Source organism: Ambystoma mexicanum, chromosome 6q, assembly GCF_040938575.1.
Source record: "Ambystoma mexicanum isolate Mex_15411 chromosome 6q, UKY_AmexF1_1, whole genome shotgun sequence".
Taxonomy (NCBI): domain Eukaryota; kingdom Metazoa; phylum Chordata; class Amphibia; order Caudata; family Ambystomatidae; genus Ambystoma; species Ambystoma mexicanum.
This window is the reverse complement of record NC_090937.1, coordinates 663328709-663346167: the sequence shown is the minus strand read 5'-3', so window position 1 is coordinate 663346167 and position 17459 is coordinate 663328709. Positions and strand designations below refer to the sequence as shown.

The 17459-nt window shown below is 43.0% G+C and overlaps 1 protein-coding gene across 4 annotated transcripts in view; it reads right to left on the bottom strand.

Moving 5' to 3' along the window:
* BBS7 (Bardet-Biedl syndrome 7) overlaps positions 1-17459 on the bottom strand; it is a 1458886-nt gene that overhangs the window by 213996 nt on the left and 1227431 nt on the right. For all 4 annotated transcript variants that reach the window (XM_069631158.1, XM_069631157.1, XM_069631160.1 and 1 more), the window contains one exon: positions 10065-10188. In XM_069631158.1, the coding sequence (XP_069487259.1) occupies positions 10065-10188 (124 nt within the window). The remainder of the gene's footprint in view (positions 1-10064; positions 10189-17459) is intronic.

Below are 17459 nucleotides of genomic sequence, written 5' to 3'. Positions count from 1 at the left end.
TGGCTCTATGCTGGAGTTAAACCACTGCCACCACTGGCAAACTTGTGTTTTGCTGGTACAATGAAAGTGCCAGTGCTGGAATTACCAGCAGTTTTACTGGCACTTTAACCACACTGGCAAAACTGCAATGAGGCCCAATGAGTCAGTTGAAAACTACACACTCTAGGATTTTGGAAACGTGAGGTAGAAGAGACAGGATGAAAGTTGGCAGGGCCATTAGGATCTAGGTCGGGTTTCTTAAGGATAGGATGACAGTAGACGCAAAAGTGGCATTGTCAAGAGAGGAGTTGAAGAGGGAAGAAAATATGGAGCAACACTGGGAGGTATGAGTTTGACTATGTGTGGGGATAGAGGGTTGATGGCACATGAAGGCTTTGCCCTGAGGAGAAGGTGCCCTGAGGAGAAGGTCAAGAATCTCATTAGGGTTAGTGGGGGCAAAGGAAGACATTGTCGCAGGAGAGAAGGGTAGAGGTGGAGGAGAAAAGTGAACCGTTGGGGGGATAGAAGGTAATTTGAGAGTGTATTTTGAATGTTGGACATTTTTAAAGCAAGGTAGAGAACTAGATCATTAGCAGAAAGAGTTGATGAGATGGATGAGGCTTTATGAAGTGAGAGAATTGAGTTGAGATGTATGGAGGCGCCTAGGTTGAGAGGATTAAGACGAAATGAGAGCGGCATAGAAGTCACATTTGGCAGAGTTGAGAGCAGAGGAGTAGTTTTGAAGAGCAGTCAGGCAGAGTTGGAGATCCGAGGAGTGTCTAGATGTTTGCCAAGTGCAAAGGTTTTTTTTCACTGTAGTTTTCAGGGTGCGGGTGGTAGGTGTAACCCAAGGACGTGGACGGGAGGGTGTAGGAGTGAATGTAGTAAGAAGAAAGTGAGAGGAAAAGGGAGTATTAAGAGCAGTGTTAATGTTAGTGAAGGCTTTATCAGTGGATAGAAGTTTGCATTGGAGGAGAGTGGTACAGGTTGGAGAGGTAGATAGGACATTTGGAGGAAGGAAGAGTTGCGATTGAGGCAAATACGATGTAATGATCAGAGGAAGAATGAACAGTGGAGATATTAGAGGCAGAGAGTTGAGAGGAGAATAAGGTCAAGGGAGTTACCATTTGAATGGGTGGGAAAGAGCAGACAGAAGAAAGCAAGTGGATGAGGAGAAGAGGACTAAAGTCAGTTTATATGGAGTGGAGTGAGAGGGGAGGTTGATGCCACTAGTGATAATGAGTTGATGCTGGGGACAAACGAGGTCAATTAGTCGGGAGAGATGGTCAATAAATTAACCACCGGGACCAGGTGGCCGATTGAGATATAATATGAATGCCATAGGGAGCAGTGATTGTTGAGATAGTGTATTCGAAAGAGGAAGAATTTGCGGGATATAGGGGAGTAGGTGAGTTAGGGAGCTTGGAAGATGCAAACAGACCTACAACACCACCCCTAGGTATAGTGGTGGAGTGAGTGCACACCCAAATAGAGGAGATGTTTGAAAATATTATTTTGAAAACCACAAGGAGTGGTGTCGATACTTTTATGAGGTGCAGAGGAGGAAAAGAGGGTTTTGGCACAAAAACCCTATAGCAAATAAGAGCAAGGGAAGAGGACCCAAGGTTGGAGTCCTCCCGTCCCCTGCACACTCTAGGACTACGCAACAAGGGCGTAGATTCTTAAGGATATAGTTAGCAATATTCGTTTTTAAGCACTCTTTAGAGAATTGATTCGACAAAATTTATAACATCAAACAGAGGAACAATGGTTTTTGTATTTTAGGTGTTCAGGGATGAAGTGAGCACCTATTTATTTATATATAAAAATGTAGTGAAGACAGGAGAAATTGCATAACAACATTATAATGTCAACATAATTAAAAGTTGATGGAAATTCCACTCTCAATGGCTTGACGCGTTTCGAGGTGATACCTCTTCTTCAGAAGCCTTTGTGGATCTACTGTCTAGTCAAAATGCATTTAGGAAAACAATCAACAGAAGGTATACTTGTAAGTTCGTCAACCAAATAAACAACAAGCAGCATTGCTTCATTCAAATTAAGTATCTACATGTAGTGTGTTAAACAGTGCAAACATTCAATTTAGTTTGACCAGAGTAACTATCTGGCCATGTTTTTTTAAAATTCAAAACACTGTCTAGTATAATCCCATGCACCTCTAATGGGAATCCAACCAAATGGAATATCAATAGTAATCTAAAAATGGAAGCTATAATGAATGCTTCTAAAATTCAATTCAACAAATGAAACATTCGATTTTAAGGGCATATTCAACCAGTGTAGGTTTACTGTTAAGCATGGTAAATACAAACTACACACCAAAGAAAGGTTTTTTTCACAAAGAGGATATTTTACATAAAAAATGCACTAACCTATTGAGGTTTAATGTTGTAGCAGAAAAGCCATCTATGGCGAAAAATAAGTCCAAGTGGACATGCTTGCAGTGCCAGTGCCTCGATTTAGGTGTTTTCTTGGTTTTGAAAGCTACTTCAATACTTCCGGTAATCTCTGTGGATAGCAATGTTAATGTACAGGTCACTGTGTGTGACTAAATATCTATTCACAAGTACAATAATGCGTTCATTAGTGAGGAAATGACCATATACCTGCTATAATTCGTGCGGTAGAACACGCGGGTATGTTGCGGCAGGATTCAATCTACGGCGGACGTGCAGGATTCCTCTGTGTTGCATCTAACGTTGCAGGAAGAACGGGTGCAGATAGATCTGGGAGCTCGTAAGTACGAATGCTTTCTGTGGAGGACAGTGTGGTGCTAGTGAGTATTCAAGATCATATGGATCATTGATCACACGGTCAAAAACGTGTACAGTATTCTATACATAGCGCATACCTGTTCAGCCTCTATGTACATCCAGTTGTGCTTCTCTCTGCTCGTTGTTTGCACGGTGCCCATGGAAACGAGGGACCGTGTTCAAACAGCCTAGTATTTGGCGGGCTAGATTCTGGGGGTAGAAATCAACAACGGACTAACCCGATGTTCGAGAAATGTGGCGGCCATCTTTAGCTATGTAAAAGGACCCTGTTAGTAAAGGTGGTTACGTGTGTAAAATTCTGCAAGTCATCTTCTAACAACATAATCAAAATTCTATTAAGAGTAGCATAAGTTTAAACAATATGATGATAACAGCAGCGGTCGAAAAACAAAGTTATTTTACCAAACATTTTCTACACGTAGTGCTACTTATGCGTATGGCACTTCTGTATCGTTCGAGTGTATCCAAACATCACAATGTGTCCATTTACATTCCTTTAACTAATTTGCTGGACAATCTGATACTTGGTACCAGATGTCCTCACATTCTTGGTTATGCACACTGTTTACTTGTTCAATATTACAAGTGGCGAATGTACATTGCTGTAAATTCCATCATATACTAGGACTAACAATACTAAGTCCTAGCATGCAACAATGCATTAAAATATGCATAATATGTACCGTGGCGTGAAGACTGTTCTTCAATGGCTATGACCACTTGATTAGTGCTGCTGATCTATCAAATGTCTAGTTACTTCAATAGGGTGCCCTTGTGATATTGATTATCCCATTCACTAGACAGTCAGTTGTGGGGACGTTGCTGCCTTCCCATATCCAAAGCATAGTGAATTATTGGTGCATAGTAGAGAGTGCAGGGTCTACAGGACAGAAATATCTAAAATGTTAAAAGTATCTAAATGAAGCAGTTCAATGATGTTTCCTCGTTGAGACCCCTTGGGTATTTGGTGTCTAAAAGGTATATCCAATATTTTTCTCTTTGTGCCAATAGTCTTATGTAGTTGCCACCTCGCTGTGGTTTGCTTACAACTTCAACGACCTGGAATCTTAATTGACTGATGTTATGTTTTGCTTCCATAAAATGTCTGGCTACTGGTGATTTCTGGTTTTGGCACCGGATGGTGGACTTGTGCTCTGATATTCGTTCTTTCAAAGACCTCGTACTCTGTCCAATGTATAATTTGCCACAAGGGCATTTCAGAGCATATATGACGCCTGCTGTTATACAGGTGGCGAAGCTTCAAATAACTGAAAACATAGTGATGAATATTTCAAGTAAACATCTATCAAGTGACCAACTGTTTATTCTGAATCGGGGCCTATCATTCGTACCCATGAGTAACACATCTATGTTTGAAGAGCAAGTCTGTCTACACCGACTTATGAGAAAGATTAGATTAAAGATGTTTTTTGAAAATGATCCAGGACAAGATGACACTCCTGAAGACAATCTAGAACTACGACCCAAGAGCCTGTTCGATCCACCTATCCAAAATCCTATACTCGATCTATTTGAGAAAAAGGTACTTAATGACTTGAAACGGATCAACTACCGCAAATTATCTCCGATCAACATCAAGAATAGTCAGCTTGAGCATATTGAGACCTTGGCAAAAGATGAAGATATCACCATTAAACCGGCAGACAAGGGCGGAGCCATAGTAGTCATGGACACGACTTACTACACCACTAAATGCCTCGAACAACTCAACGACCAGACAACTTACAGTAGATTGAATGGCGACCCCCTTCAGGGTATAAAGACTATTATCGAGACCTTAATTGACAATGCACTCGACAACGATTGGATAAGTGTTAAAACCAGTCAATTTCTCATTAATAAACATTCGATAACACCAGTATTCTATGGACTTCCAAAAATCCATAAGGACAATCAGAAACCTCCATTAAGACCCATAGTTGCAGGAACGGAGAGCATCTTCGATCCCCTAGCTATCTATGTTGACCGCCTTCTACAGCCTTTAATCCAGGAAATTCCTACCTACCTCAAAGACACCACAGACTTCCTCAACTGTCTAGCAGAAATCTCGGCTATCAGTAGTGACTGCATCATATTCAGTATGGATGTATGCAGTCTATATACCTCTATACCACACGATGAAGGCATTAACGCTGTGGAATGGTTACTCTCCAACTCTGAACAAATAAGAGGTAACCCAGAGTTCATTATTTAACTACTTAAACTCATCTTACATAATAGCTACTTTCAATTCCAAAAGACCTTCTACAATGAAATATCCGTCACATCCATGGGCTCTGCTATGGCACCTGTCTATGCAAACTCCTTTATGTATAGATTTGAAACAGAACACGTCTTAGATAATCAAATATGGTCATGTAAGATCATACTGTGGAAACGATTCATAGACGATATATTTGGAATCTGGTGCGGCACAAGAACTGAATTGGATGAGTTTTTACTCTACATGAACACAGTACACCCAAAAATCAAATTCACGATGGACGTTGGAGAACCAGACCTCCACTTTTTAGATGTCAGCTTGAAGATCTATGAAGGAAAGGTAGTGACCACCATTTATCACAAACCCACAGATACCAATAATCTCCTACACTTTACCAGCTTTCAGCCGAAACCCATGCTAAAAAGTCTCCCTTACAGTCAGATATTGAGACTAAAAAGAATCATATCAGACCCAGCTGGCCTTGACATTGAATGCACTCAACTAATTGAGCGATTTGAGAAACGAGGATATCCTCAGGACATTCTACAAGAGGCCAACGATAGATCGAACCATCTAACACAGAAAGACCTGTTAGCACCTAAGTCCAGAACTAATTCTACTCCATTGATGTATATTTCCAAATATTCACGTCAAAGTTTCCAGATTGGCAAATCTATAAGAAAGCACTGGTCTTTACTACAAAGTGATAAACACCTGAAAGAACTCTTCCCAAGAGTACCAATGATGGCATTTAGAAGGGGCCGCAACCTTAGGGACAGACTCGTGAAAGCTGAAAGACCAAATAAGGATAAACAGATGCTTTTACAGACTAAAAAAATGGGTACTTTTCCATGTCCTATTTGTACCAACTGCAACAATGTAATTAAGGGTAATACCATCTCTCACCCATCAACAGGCAAAAAGATAAAGATCAGAAGCTTCGCCACCTGTATAACAGCAGGCGTCATATACGCTCTGAAATGCCCTTGTGGCAAATTATACATTGGACAGACTACGAGGTCTTTGAAAGAACGAATATCAGAGCACAAGTCCACCATCCAGTGCCAAAACCAGAAATCACCAGTAGCCAGACATTTTATGGAAGCAAAACATAACATCAGTCAATTAAGATTCCAGGTCGTTGAAGTTGTAAGCAAACCACAGCGAGGTGGCAACTACATAAGACTATTGGCACAAAGAGAAAAATATTGGATATACCTTTTAGACACCAAATACCCAAGGGGTCTCAACGAGGAAACATCCTTGAACTGCTTCATTTAGATACTTTTAACTTTTTAGATATTTCTGTCCTGTAGACCCTGCACTCTCTACTATGCACCAATAATTCACTATGCTTTTGGATATGGGAAGGCAGCAACGTCCCCACAACTGACTGTCTAGTGAATGGGATAATCAATATCACAAGGGCACCCTATTGAAGTAACTAGACATTTGATAGATCAGCAGCACTAATCAAGTGGTCATAGCCATTGAAGAAGAGTCTTCATGCCACAGTACATATTATGCATATTTTAATGCATTGTTGCATGCTAGGACTTAGTATTGTTAGTCCTAGTATATGATGAAATTTACAGCAATGTACATTCGCCACTTGTAATATTGAACAAGTAAACAGTGTGCATAACCAAGAATGCGAGGACATCTGGTACCAAGTATCAGATTGTCCAGCAAATTAGATAAAGGAATGTAAATGGACACATTGTGATGTTTGGATACACTCGAACGATACAGAAGTGCCATACGCATAAGTAGCACTACGTGTAGAAAATGTTTGGTAAAATAACTTTGTTTTTCGACCGCTGCTGTTATCATATTGTTCAAACTTATGCTACTCTTAATAGAATTTTGATTATGTTGTTAGAAGATGACTTGCAGAATTTTACACACGTAACCACCTTTACTAACAGGGTCCTTTTACATAGCTAAAGATGGCTGCCACATTTCTCGAACATCGGGTTAGTCCGTTGTTGATTTCTACCCCCAGAATCTAGCCCGCCAAATACTAGGCTGTTTGAACACGGTCCCTCGTTTCCATGGGCACCGTGCAAACAACGAGCAGAGAGAAGCACAACTGGATGTACATAGAGGCTGAACAGGTACGCGTTATGTATAGAATACTGTACACGTTTTTGACAGTGTGATCAATGATCCATATGATCTTGAATACTCACTAGCACCACACTGTCCTCCACTGAAAGCATTCGTACTTACGAGCTCCCAGATCTATCTGCACCCGTTCTTCCTGCAACGTTAGATGCAACACAGAGGAATCCTGCACATCCGCCGTACATTGAATCCTGCCGCAACATACCCGCATGCTCTACCGCACGAATTATAGCAGGTATATGGTCATTACCTCACTAATGAGCGCATTATTGTACTTGTGAATAGATATTTAGTCACACACAGTGACCCGTACATTAACATTGCTATCCACAGAGATTACCGGAAGTATTGAAGTAGCTTTCTGTACCAAGAAAACACCTAAATCGAGGCACTGGCACTGCAAGCATGTCCACTTGGACTTATTTTTCGCCATAGATGGCTTTTCTGCTACACCATTAAACCTCAATAGGTTAGTGCATTTTTTATGTAAAATATCCTCTTTGTGAAAAAAACCTTTCTATGGTGTGTAGTTTGTATTTATCATGCTTAACAGTAAACCTACACTGGTTGAATATGCCCTTAAAATCGAATATGTTTCATTTGTTGAATTGAATTTTAGAAGCCTTCATTATAGCTTCCATTTTTAGATTACTATTGATATTCTATTTGGTTGGATTCCCATTAGAGGTGCACGGGATTATACTAGACAGTGTTTTGAATTTTAAAAAAACATGGCCAGATAGTTACTCTGGTCAAACTAAATTGAATGTTTGCACTGTTTAACACACTACATGTAGATACTTAATTTGAATGAAGCAATGCTGCTTGTTGTTTATTTGGTTGACGAACTTACAAGTATACCTTCTGTTGATTTTTTTCCTAAATGCATTTTGACTAGACAGTAGATCCACAGAGGCTTCTGAAGAAGAGGTATCACCTCGAAACGCGTCAAGCCATTGAGCGTGGAATTTCCATCAACTTTTGATTATGTTGACATTATAATGTTGTTATGCAATTTCTCCTGTCTTCACTACATTTTTATGTATAAATAAATAGGTGCTCACTTCATCCCTGAACACCTAAAATACAAAAACCATTGTTCCTCTGTTTGATGTTATAAATTTTGTCGAATCAATTCTCTAAAGAGTGCTTAAAAACGAATATTGCTAACTATATCCTTAAGAATCTACACCCTTGTTGCGTAGTCCTAGAGTGTGCAGGGGACGGGAGTACTCCAACCTTGGGTCCTCTTCCCTTGCTCCTACAACACCACCCCAACCAGTTTGGCAGGGGGAGTAGGTGAAGGTGTAGGCAGGGTCGTGAAGGGAAGCAAGGGTTAGAGAGTCTAAGGGAGAAATCCAGATTTCTGTAAGGGTAATGAGGTCAAGAGTGGGAGAAGGGCAAAGAAGAAAGTTAGAGGTAAAGGAAGTCTTGTTACAGACAGATTGTGCATTCTAAAGAGCAATATAAAGAGTAGGATGTAGAATCACACTGATGTTGAGTCTGCAAAGTACAGAGGCGCTAAGGGTAGATGCAAGAAAGGGAAGTGTTATGAAAGTTAGGGTTGGAGGTTTTGTGAAAAGAGAGATGGTGGGTGAGAAGATGGGTGGCGTTGAGGAAAAGATATGGTAGGGATAGGAAGAGTTGAAATGGTTTTGAGCAGAGGAAAATGAAGACAGAAGTAGAAGAGAAAGGAAGAGATATTAAGAGTGGTGCATGGTGAGGACGGGTATGAGGAAAGACGTAATTGGTACTCAAGCAAGTAGCAGGACAGAGCAAAGCAATACCTCTAAGGTGAAGAGGCAAAGAGGCAGGAGGTTGGTGGACATTGGTAAAGAACCTTCCAACACATGCTGCCATTCAGTGAAGGAGTACATGGGTGGGAGCAGAGGGTACCAAAGAGGGCTTACTGCATGTCTCGTACAAGAAGGAGGAAGGGCAAATCATCTACAGGGAGGAGCAGTTTTGTAAAAAAGTGATTGATTATTTTACAGTCTATTTTGACAACTTAACAGATGTACAAGTATCTGTAGAATTCAAGAAGGAAGGGGGTAGTAGGAGAAAAAGTAAAGAAAAAACACAACACAGCAACTAACAGATCTGCCAATGGTGTGAGTTTTTTGCTTAGCCTCCCTGTTCCTGCACTCACACCGGTAAATCCAGATGTCTGATTTATTAAAGCAATCTTTATTGCAGTAGTAACAGCTGTGCATCTATTCACTTTGTAGTGGGAGTTCTTTGGTACCATCTTCTGGAGGCAAAAGAGGACAAGTGCTTTCAGAACGATGGCACCCCCCAGGAGAAGTGGAAATGGAATGATAGTCTTCTTTCATACTCCTGCCATTGTCCCCAGAAATGCTTTCCTGTTTTGGGAGTGGCACTGCAGTGACTCAAATATACAGTCACACAGGAGGCTGGCGTAAAGATCAACAAGGATCGGCTATACCGAATTGGCTATACCTACAGGAACTGGGCAGATCTTTGAAGAACATGGTGCCCCGTTCTCAAAGAGCTTTGGGGTTCCCTCGTGTCAAGAAGAGAGGCAGCATCTTAACCTAGGAACCACATACACTGTGGATGTGGTAGTCTCACCAATATCTTACAGTTTTTGCATGGCTTGATTCTCAGTGATTTATGTTACATCATGGCTGAAAATTAGTCACTAAGCACAGACAAAACGTGGTTAATGATCCCTGATGGAGGCAAGTGGGTATGTGCAGCTGAATATATGTAGAGAGTATAACTTCTGGCACAGATGAGGCCATTGTCAATGTGACAGTGTTTCAAAAGCTGCACAAATGCAACCTGTTGGCTGTATTCCTGTTTTCTGTAACTGGAAATATTTCTAAAGAAATGAAATTTGCGAGGAAGGTGTCTATTAGAATGGAAGTATATTAATGCTTTAAATTATGACAAACAACACATACGATGCATCTAACCATAAAGTCTTTCCAGATGTGCTGGCTGCTTCTTGTATTCTTCCAGCAACTTATCGGCCTCTTCTAGAATTGACCGGTACTCTGGAATCAGGAAGTCTGTGTTCCCCTCATGGACTTGTAATTCCTTATTGGAGAAATAAAAGGAAATACAACAGTATCCATTATAGTATATCATGGAAACACAGTAATAAAAGTCGTTTTTCAGGGGTTATAAGCCATATCTATTGGTGAAAACATTCAGCTAATTTCAGATCTAAGGGTTATCACCAATCTCTAAAATAATCAACATTAACTGCAAGCTATGCCCATCTATGCTTATCATATTAAACTTTCAAATAACTGAGTTAAGAGTAAACAATGGATTTAAAAAAAAATCAGAAATTTAACAGATACATCTAACTGTACACACCACCTCATGCTCACCTCTTGAAGGGGTTTGTTTTCTGCAGCCTGTCAGGTACTGTCACCCCATCATGCAACTCTGGACTGAAACCTGCCATATCAGACAGTATTATATTTCCCTATCTAGCAACAGTTGGAGCGGAGGGTGGGTAGATGTATCCCTTAATAGCTCCTTTCCTTCAACTTGCTCCCCATCCTAATAACAGGGCAATCTCCCCCACCAAGTACACACTAAACCTAACAAGTTCCGTCACCAACCACATATTTCAAAACTTCTGAAACACCACTTAGAATTCCACAATCTCACTAGCTCTGCACGAACCACCTTCTTCCACTCGCACCCTGGTAGTTTTACGATGAATGATTAACAAAAGGCAGCCCAACAGCATACAATGCTTTAAATTTACAAATAACGCTGGCCGTAGAGGTCTTAAATGTATCAAGAAACTAATCAGCCTCACCTGTTATGCTTGAGCTAAAACATGGTGCTGGTGCGCAGTGCATTCTGGGGGTACTCAGAGCCATAATGGATATTTATTCCATGCCTCAGTGAAAAGCTGTACTTGCTTTGCTGAAAGACATGCTTTCTAAACCTCGTATGCAGCCTCAGTCAAGGACATTTCTGCTGAGAAAGCTGGTTTTATTATGTCTTGCTATAAGTTATGGAATTGTTTTCTGTGGTGTTTTAGAAGAAGAGGGAAGCTTTGCTCCTTGGGGTTACTGTCGGTTGACCAGGCCGTCAATCAACAGTCACTCAGCAATGTGCAAGCGCTAATGCCAGAAGGTTCGAGAAATTGCCAACCCTTTTTGAGGAGGGCATATATGAAGAGCTATCGGAAAGGTCAGGGGGAAACCACACAAAGAGCTCAGTCGGAGGGGGGACGCCTTGTTCCGTCCTTCCTGTGGGCTGTTGTGCTCTCTGCCTGGCTGTTACCGGGGTCTTCCAGCCGCTTCTGGTGAGATGAGGGATTCAGTTACGCCCACGGTGATGTATTTTCTTTTGAATTCTCTGTCCTTTCTGTGATTCATTTCTGTTTTATCACTTGTTGCTTCTAATCTATGAATAAATAGCCGTATAAGTGCTCATTATTTTGCTAACTGCATATCTGGTTGTGAGTTATTGCCTCGTCTACCTGCGTTCAAAGGTACTGGTGATGAATAATTGTCTGTGCACTTTTGGCGAGCAAAACACCTGTGTATAGGTGAATTCCTTCTAAAGGCAAGCACAGCAGCTTCGTCTGAACATTAGCAAATAAACCTGAGGGGTGAATCCAGGAATGAGGTTACATGTCATTGCCAAGTGCTCCTAAAACTACTTGAGCAGTCCATCTTATCTAGGCCCATATGCATTTGCTTTGTGGCATCCTTGCCATAATCATTTCTCTTCCTAACCATCTTCCTTTTAGAGCCCTTCGCTTAGCCACACCCAACTCTCTGAGGGTCAGACGCTTCTCCAGGCAGAGAGTGGGAGGTAGATCTCTCTCCTCTGCAGGTGCCTCCCTCTGGAATGGGCTCCCTGCCCCTTTCAAACTTGAGCCGGACAACCTGAGATTCCGGAAGCAGCCCAAGACCTTCCATTTCACTTCTGCTTTCTCTCTGCATCTCTCTTTCTCTCTCTCCACTGCACTAACTAGTTCGCTGTCTACCCTGAGAATCTCAATGGGCATCAGGCTCTTCCACAACCAGTAGCCCTTGCACTGCGTCTGGGCAGACCACGCACTTGGGGCTGTATCTGCATCCCTACAGTCCCCTGCCTCCTGCACTTACCCAGAGCCACGCTGCCCTGGCTGCACTTACTTGGAGAAATGCTGCCCCGATTGCACTTCACCCTTCCCTCCCCCCTGGCACCACTTATCTCCCCTCTGCACTTGCAAGATCTGAATGAAACAAGGCCTAATAAGATTGATATTTTGTCCTCCCTCAGTCTTCCCTACCTTGTCTTGTTGTGCCTAGAAACACATGGTTACAGGCGCATTATAAATGACACATCATATCATATCATATCATTTGTCGGAAAGTTTGCTGCACATCAGCAGGCTAACCTTGCAACATCCCAAAGAGTGCGAGTGTAGTGAATCAAAGAACACATGGCATTAGCTGTCCATTTGGCAAGGCTGCCGGAAGCCAAAACCTTTGGGCCAAAAGTGTCCAATGTCATGACTCTTGATGCAGTTGTATGGTAGGGGAAACATTTTGAGGAGATCAAGCAATCTATTGGTTGAGCCACCAAACTCTCGGGGGTCAGGTGAGTGGAGAGGCAGAACATATCTGAGGGTGCATGTCTATGTTTAGGAACCACCTTCTTAGAAACAGGGTGCAGAGAGGAGGCCTTATACCAAAAGGCATAGAGGACCAGATAGGAGATATTGAAAGGGATCAAAACACATCCACTTTCAGGTCAGGCTTCAGAATATCTGTCAGGAAATGAATCTTCCTCTTTGTCAAAGACACAGGGACAGGCAGCCTGAAAGTGTTAGACACCTGGGCCAATACAGTTTTGAAGAATGCAGCTCATCAGAAGGACTCAAATAGGTGTCCAGAAGGAACAAGTTACTTAGCTCCTGTAAGGTTCTTTCTGATGGATGTTCCTCCCAAAGATTCAACATATTATATATGATTTCTAAGCAGAAAAGATCTCACAAAGTATTAACAGCAGGGAGCCCAGTGCGGCATCAGCGTTGAGGTCCCTTGACATGCGTCATTCAGGAGTCCGGACACGACATCTGCGTTGGTATAAATAGCTCACACCACTCCCTATTACCTTATTTCAATCATTATTTCTACTTGTTCAGCCGCCTTGGGGAATTAGTTTGCAGAACAAAAATCAATAGTGGAGGAAGAAATTCAGAAAGTTTGCAGAAAAGAAATCAATAGTGGAGGAAGAAATTCAGAAAAATGTTGAAAGAGGGAAATAAGGAAGGAGAGAGAACTCATTAATTGAGGGTTAGGATGGGAGGGCGATGAGATATCTGTGGGAGGAACATCCATCAGAAAGAACATTACTTGCGGTAAGTAATTTGTTCTTCTAATGGATTGTGTCCTCCCACAGGATTCCACATCTTAGACTCCGATAGCAGTACCCCTGTAGGGGAGGAGGGAGGGCAAACTCATCAATTTAGATCAGGCAATATTGCAGGACTGCTCTTCCAAAATAGGCTTCCTGACCCAACAGATTTTCCAGGCTATAATGTTTTTAGAAAGTATGTAGTGAAGACCATGTAACGGCTTGGCAAATATCAAGAGCTGGTATTACTTTCTGGAGCGCCGATGTAGCCACTTCTCCTCTACTAGAGTGTGTCCGTAATCTTTCAGGAATGCCCTTTCCTTCTACTATGTACAATTCTGATATGCACAGAATGATCTATCTGGATATGGTTTGTATGGTTACTCCTCTGTCTAAACTAGGAACGAACTAGCCAATAAAATGTTTATCTTCTAGCCTGAAGCTACTTGTTCTGGCAATATAGAAACTCAATGCTCTGTTTGGCTCCATTATCTGCAATCTCTCCTCTTCCTTGGAAGGATGACGATGATAAAAGGAAGGCAAGTTGATTTTCTGCAGGAAGTGGAATTCGGAAATAACCTTGTGGAGGAAGGAAGGGCGGAGCCTAAGCAGTAGCTTCTCCTTAGTAAAAGTTGTGAAAGATGGTTTGAACGAGAGGGCCTGCAACTCGCTCACCCTCTGAGTGGAGGTGATGGCAACCAAAATAGCTTTTTCCATGTTACTCTGGCTCCAGAAAAAGTGTTGGTGGGAAGGTATTTAGTAGAAAATCAGTTGCTATAGGCATTTTGAAGTATGAACCTAAAGATGGAAAGTGCAGTTAAGTTACCTCTTACCGTAGCCACCTCTAATTCCTGCTGGGCCAGGTGTAAAAGGAAAGATAAAACCATGGATGTGTTACATAAAAAGGAGGTCCATAGCCTTCACTCTGCACCAACTGCAAAATGTCTTCCATCAGCAGCGGTATAGAGCTTTTGTTGCTGGTCTTCCGGCCGAAAGCAACACCTCCAAAAGGTCTTCAGAGCGGTCCCAGTTGATGTACCTTTACCATTCAGAAACTGTAACGCTCACCTGATTCCCGCAGAGGCGCCGGTCTTGACTGGGTGAATGCCGTATCTTCAAAGGTGATGTGTAACACACGGTTGGCTCTTTGGGCTGGACCTCTGTGCACTGTATGTCTGACTCGAAGAGTAAGATGTCTGCAGATAGAAAATATGGGATTAATGAACTGGGGTTATTGGGTGCCTCTCTCCTCTTCCCTTTCTCTTCTCCTGTAGAACCCCAAAGGTTAACGCCCTCACCTTAGGTAAGTGAACGCCGAGCTCTCCATCTGCCTCGGGGCAGGTTGCCGTAACCAGTTTCTTCACTGGATAAGGGTGCAGGCCTCTTGACCTCAGAGGACTGCTGTCCGTCGTTAACTGCACAAACTGTAAATTCTGGGCACTTCAAATGTCTTAAAAGTCTTTTGTAATGATATCTCTTGTTTTGCAGGGTTCTGGCGATGGCGGATGGCGGGCTGATGAGAGTTGAGGATCGAACCCGCGTGAGGAATAGAAGCGCCTGGAAGCACGTAAGTAAGCGCTTGTAGCCTGCTTCACGATGCGCACTAACTGTCCCTTTTATCTTGCAGGTACTAGTTCAGAGCTTTAGAGAAGCTGAAGGGTGCTGGAATACCCACTAGATTCGGCGTGGGAAGGAGTAATGGCACGTGAGTAATAAAGTTGCCCAATGTCTTTAAACGCACCTTCTTTTGTCTTTCAGATGCGGGATGCAGCGCCGAAGGCCTCCGGAGCGTGCAAAGAGCTGGTAAGCTTTTGTCTTTCAGATGCCGGAATGCAGTGCGAAGACCTCCGGAGCATGCGAAGAGTAGGTAAGCCTTTGTCTTTCAGATGCCGGAATGCAGCGCGAGGCGTTGGTGACAGCCGATGGACCAGGTAAGAGATGTGCTGCCACTGAAGACCGTAGTGCTAACCTGTTCTTTCTTTGTCTTTACAGGTGCTGCTGAAGACTGGATTCCAGGATGGTAAGCCTTTGTTCCCTTAGGCCCAGGATCAGAAGCAGAAGACACGATGAGCGTTCTGCTGCAGAGAATGCAGAATAACGCAAAGCAAGATTCATCCATCGGGTGTGGTTTAAATAGCCTCCTGTAGTGCTTAGGTGTCTCCTTCCACAGCCACGCCTAGGTAAGAAAAGAGTTCCTGCTTTCCAGAAGAGTTCCAGTGTTCTGAACCTAGGGAGTGGCTCCTGCCCCACCCAACAGGAAAAGTAGTCCCAAACAGAAGAGGATCAGGGGTTCAACTGGCAGGTAAGTAAGCAGCATGGTCTGCTGCAGGTAAGTCCACCCAAGCATTATGAGCCCGGCGCTTCCAGCGCTGGGACTGGGCATCTTTATGAGCCTGGTGCCACTGGCGCCAGGACAGGGTCCAAAAGGTCCCAATTGGGACTGGCTGGCACTCGGAACCGGGGTTATGGGTCTGCTTCCAAGGGAGTCGGGCAAGTCCTGATCTTTTGGAAGCAGAGATCATGACAGCACCCCCCCTCAAGGCCCCTCCCAAACCGGGCTTCTCCGTGGGTTTGGGCTTGTTAGGAAATGTTCGATGAAATCTTTTGATTAGACGAGGCGCGTGGACATATTCTGCAGGTTCCCAGGATCTTTCTTGGGGACCGTAGCCTTTCCAGTCAATCAGGTAAAATAGTTTAGATTTGGAGATCTTGGAATCCAGGATGCTTTTGACTTCAAACTCGAGTTCTCCATCAACTAGAATAGGTTTTGGAGATGTAGTTAGTCGGGTTTGCATGGGTTTTAATAGAGAGACGTGGAAGACCGGATGTATCTTCATGTGAGGGGCAAGTCCAACTTGAACGCTACTGGATTTACTATGGTAGTGATGGAATAGGGACCAAGGTATCTTGGGTTGAATGTGCGTGGTCCTTTTAGAGGTAGATATTTGGTGGATAACCAGACTTGATCTCCTACTTGATATTGGGGGGCTTCCTTCCGATGTTGGTCTGCTCCTTTCTTGTATTGTTCTTTAGCCCTTTGAAGGTGAGAAACGGCTTCCTTAAAGGCTTGGGTGATAGTAGAATGCAGGTGGTCTACTGCTGGTGTTCCAAGATCTTGGAGTGGATCCAACTCCGAGGTTCGAGGGTGACTACCGTATAAAAGAAAAAACGGGGTCTTCCCAGTTCCCGAGTGGACAGAGTTATTGTAGGCATATTCGGCTAGCCAAAGGATATCTTTCCAAGTTTTTTCAGTTTGTTGTAGCATGCAGCGCAAATACTGTTCCAGAGTTTGATTGGTCCTCTCGGTTTGTCCGTCGGTTTGAGGGTGGTGGCTGGTCGAAAGTCTCACATCAATTTGAGCTGACCGACAGCAACTTCGCCAAAAATGAGAAATAAATTGACTACCTCGATCCGAAATTAGAACTGAAGGAAAACCGTGCAGTCGGACGATGTTTTCGAGAAATTCTCGGGCCAGAGTTGCTGCTGTTGGTAAGCCTTTGAGTGGAATGAAATGCGCCATCTTGGAGAATAGGTCCACGATTACTAGGATCGTATTGTATCCGGAGCATGGAGGTAGATCGGTGATGAAGTCCATAGAAAGCGTATGCCAAGGGCGAGGCGGGATGTCAATAGGGCGTAAGAGGCCGGCTGGTTTTTCCTTTTGACTCTTGTTTTGGGCGCATACTCCACAGGACATTATAAAGTCTCTGATATCTTTTTTCCAAGACGGCCACCAGAAGTAGCGCTTGATCTTTTCCGAGGTCTTGGTCATACCGGGATGTCCTTCCATTAAAGAATCGTGATAACAAGAGATTACCTTTTTCTGTAAATCTGTGCTGGGCAGGTATAACCGTTCTTGGAAATATAATAGGTTGTCCTTCACCGTAAAGTCCTTTCCCTGCAGATGCCAATTCTGTATGTCTGCTGGAGTTACCAGTAGCCTGGCTTTATCCTTAACTTCCTCTATGGATTGTGTGGCGAATACCCCT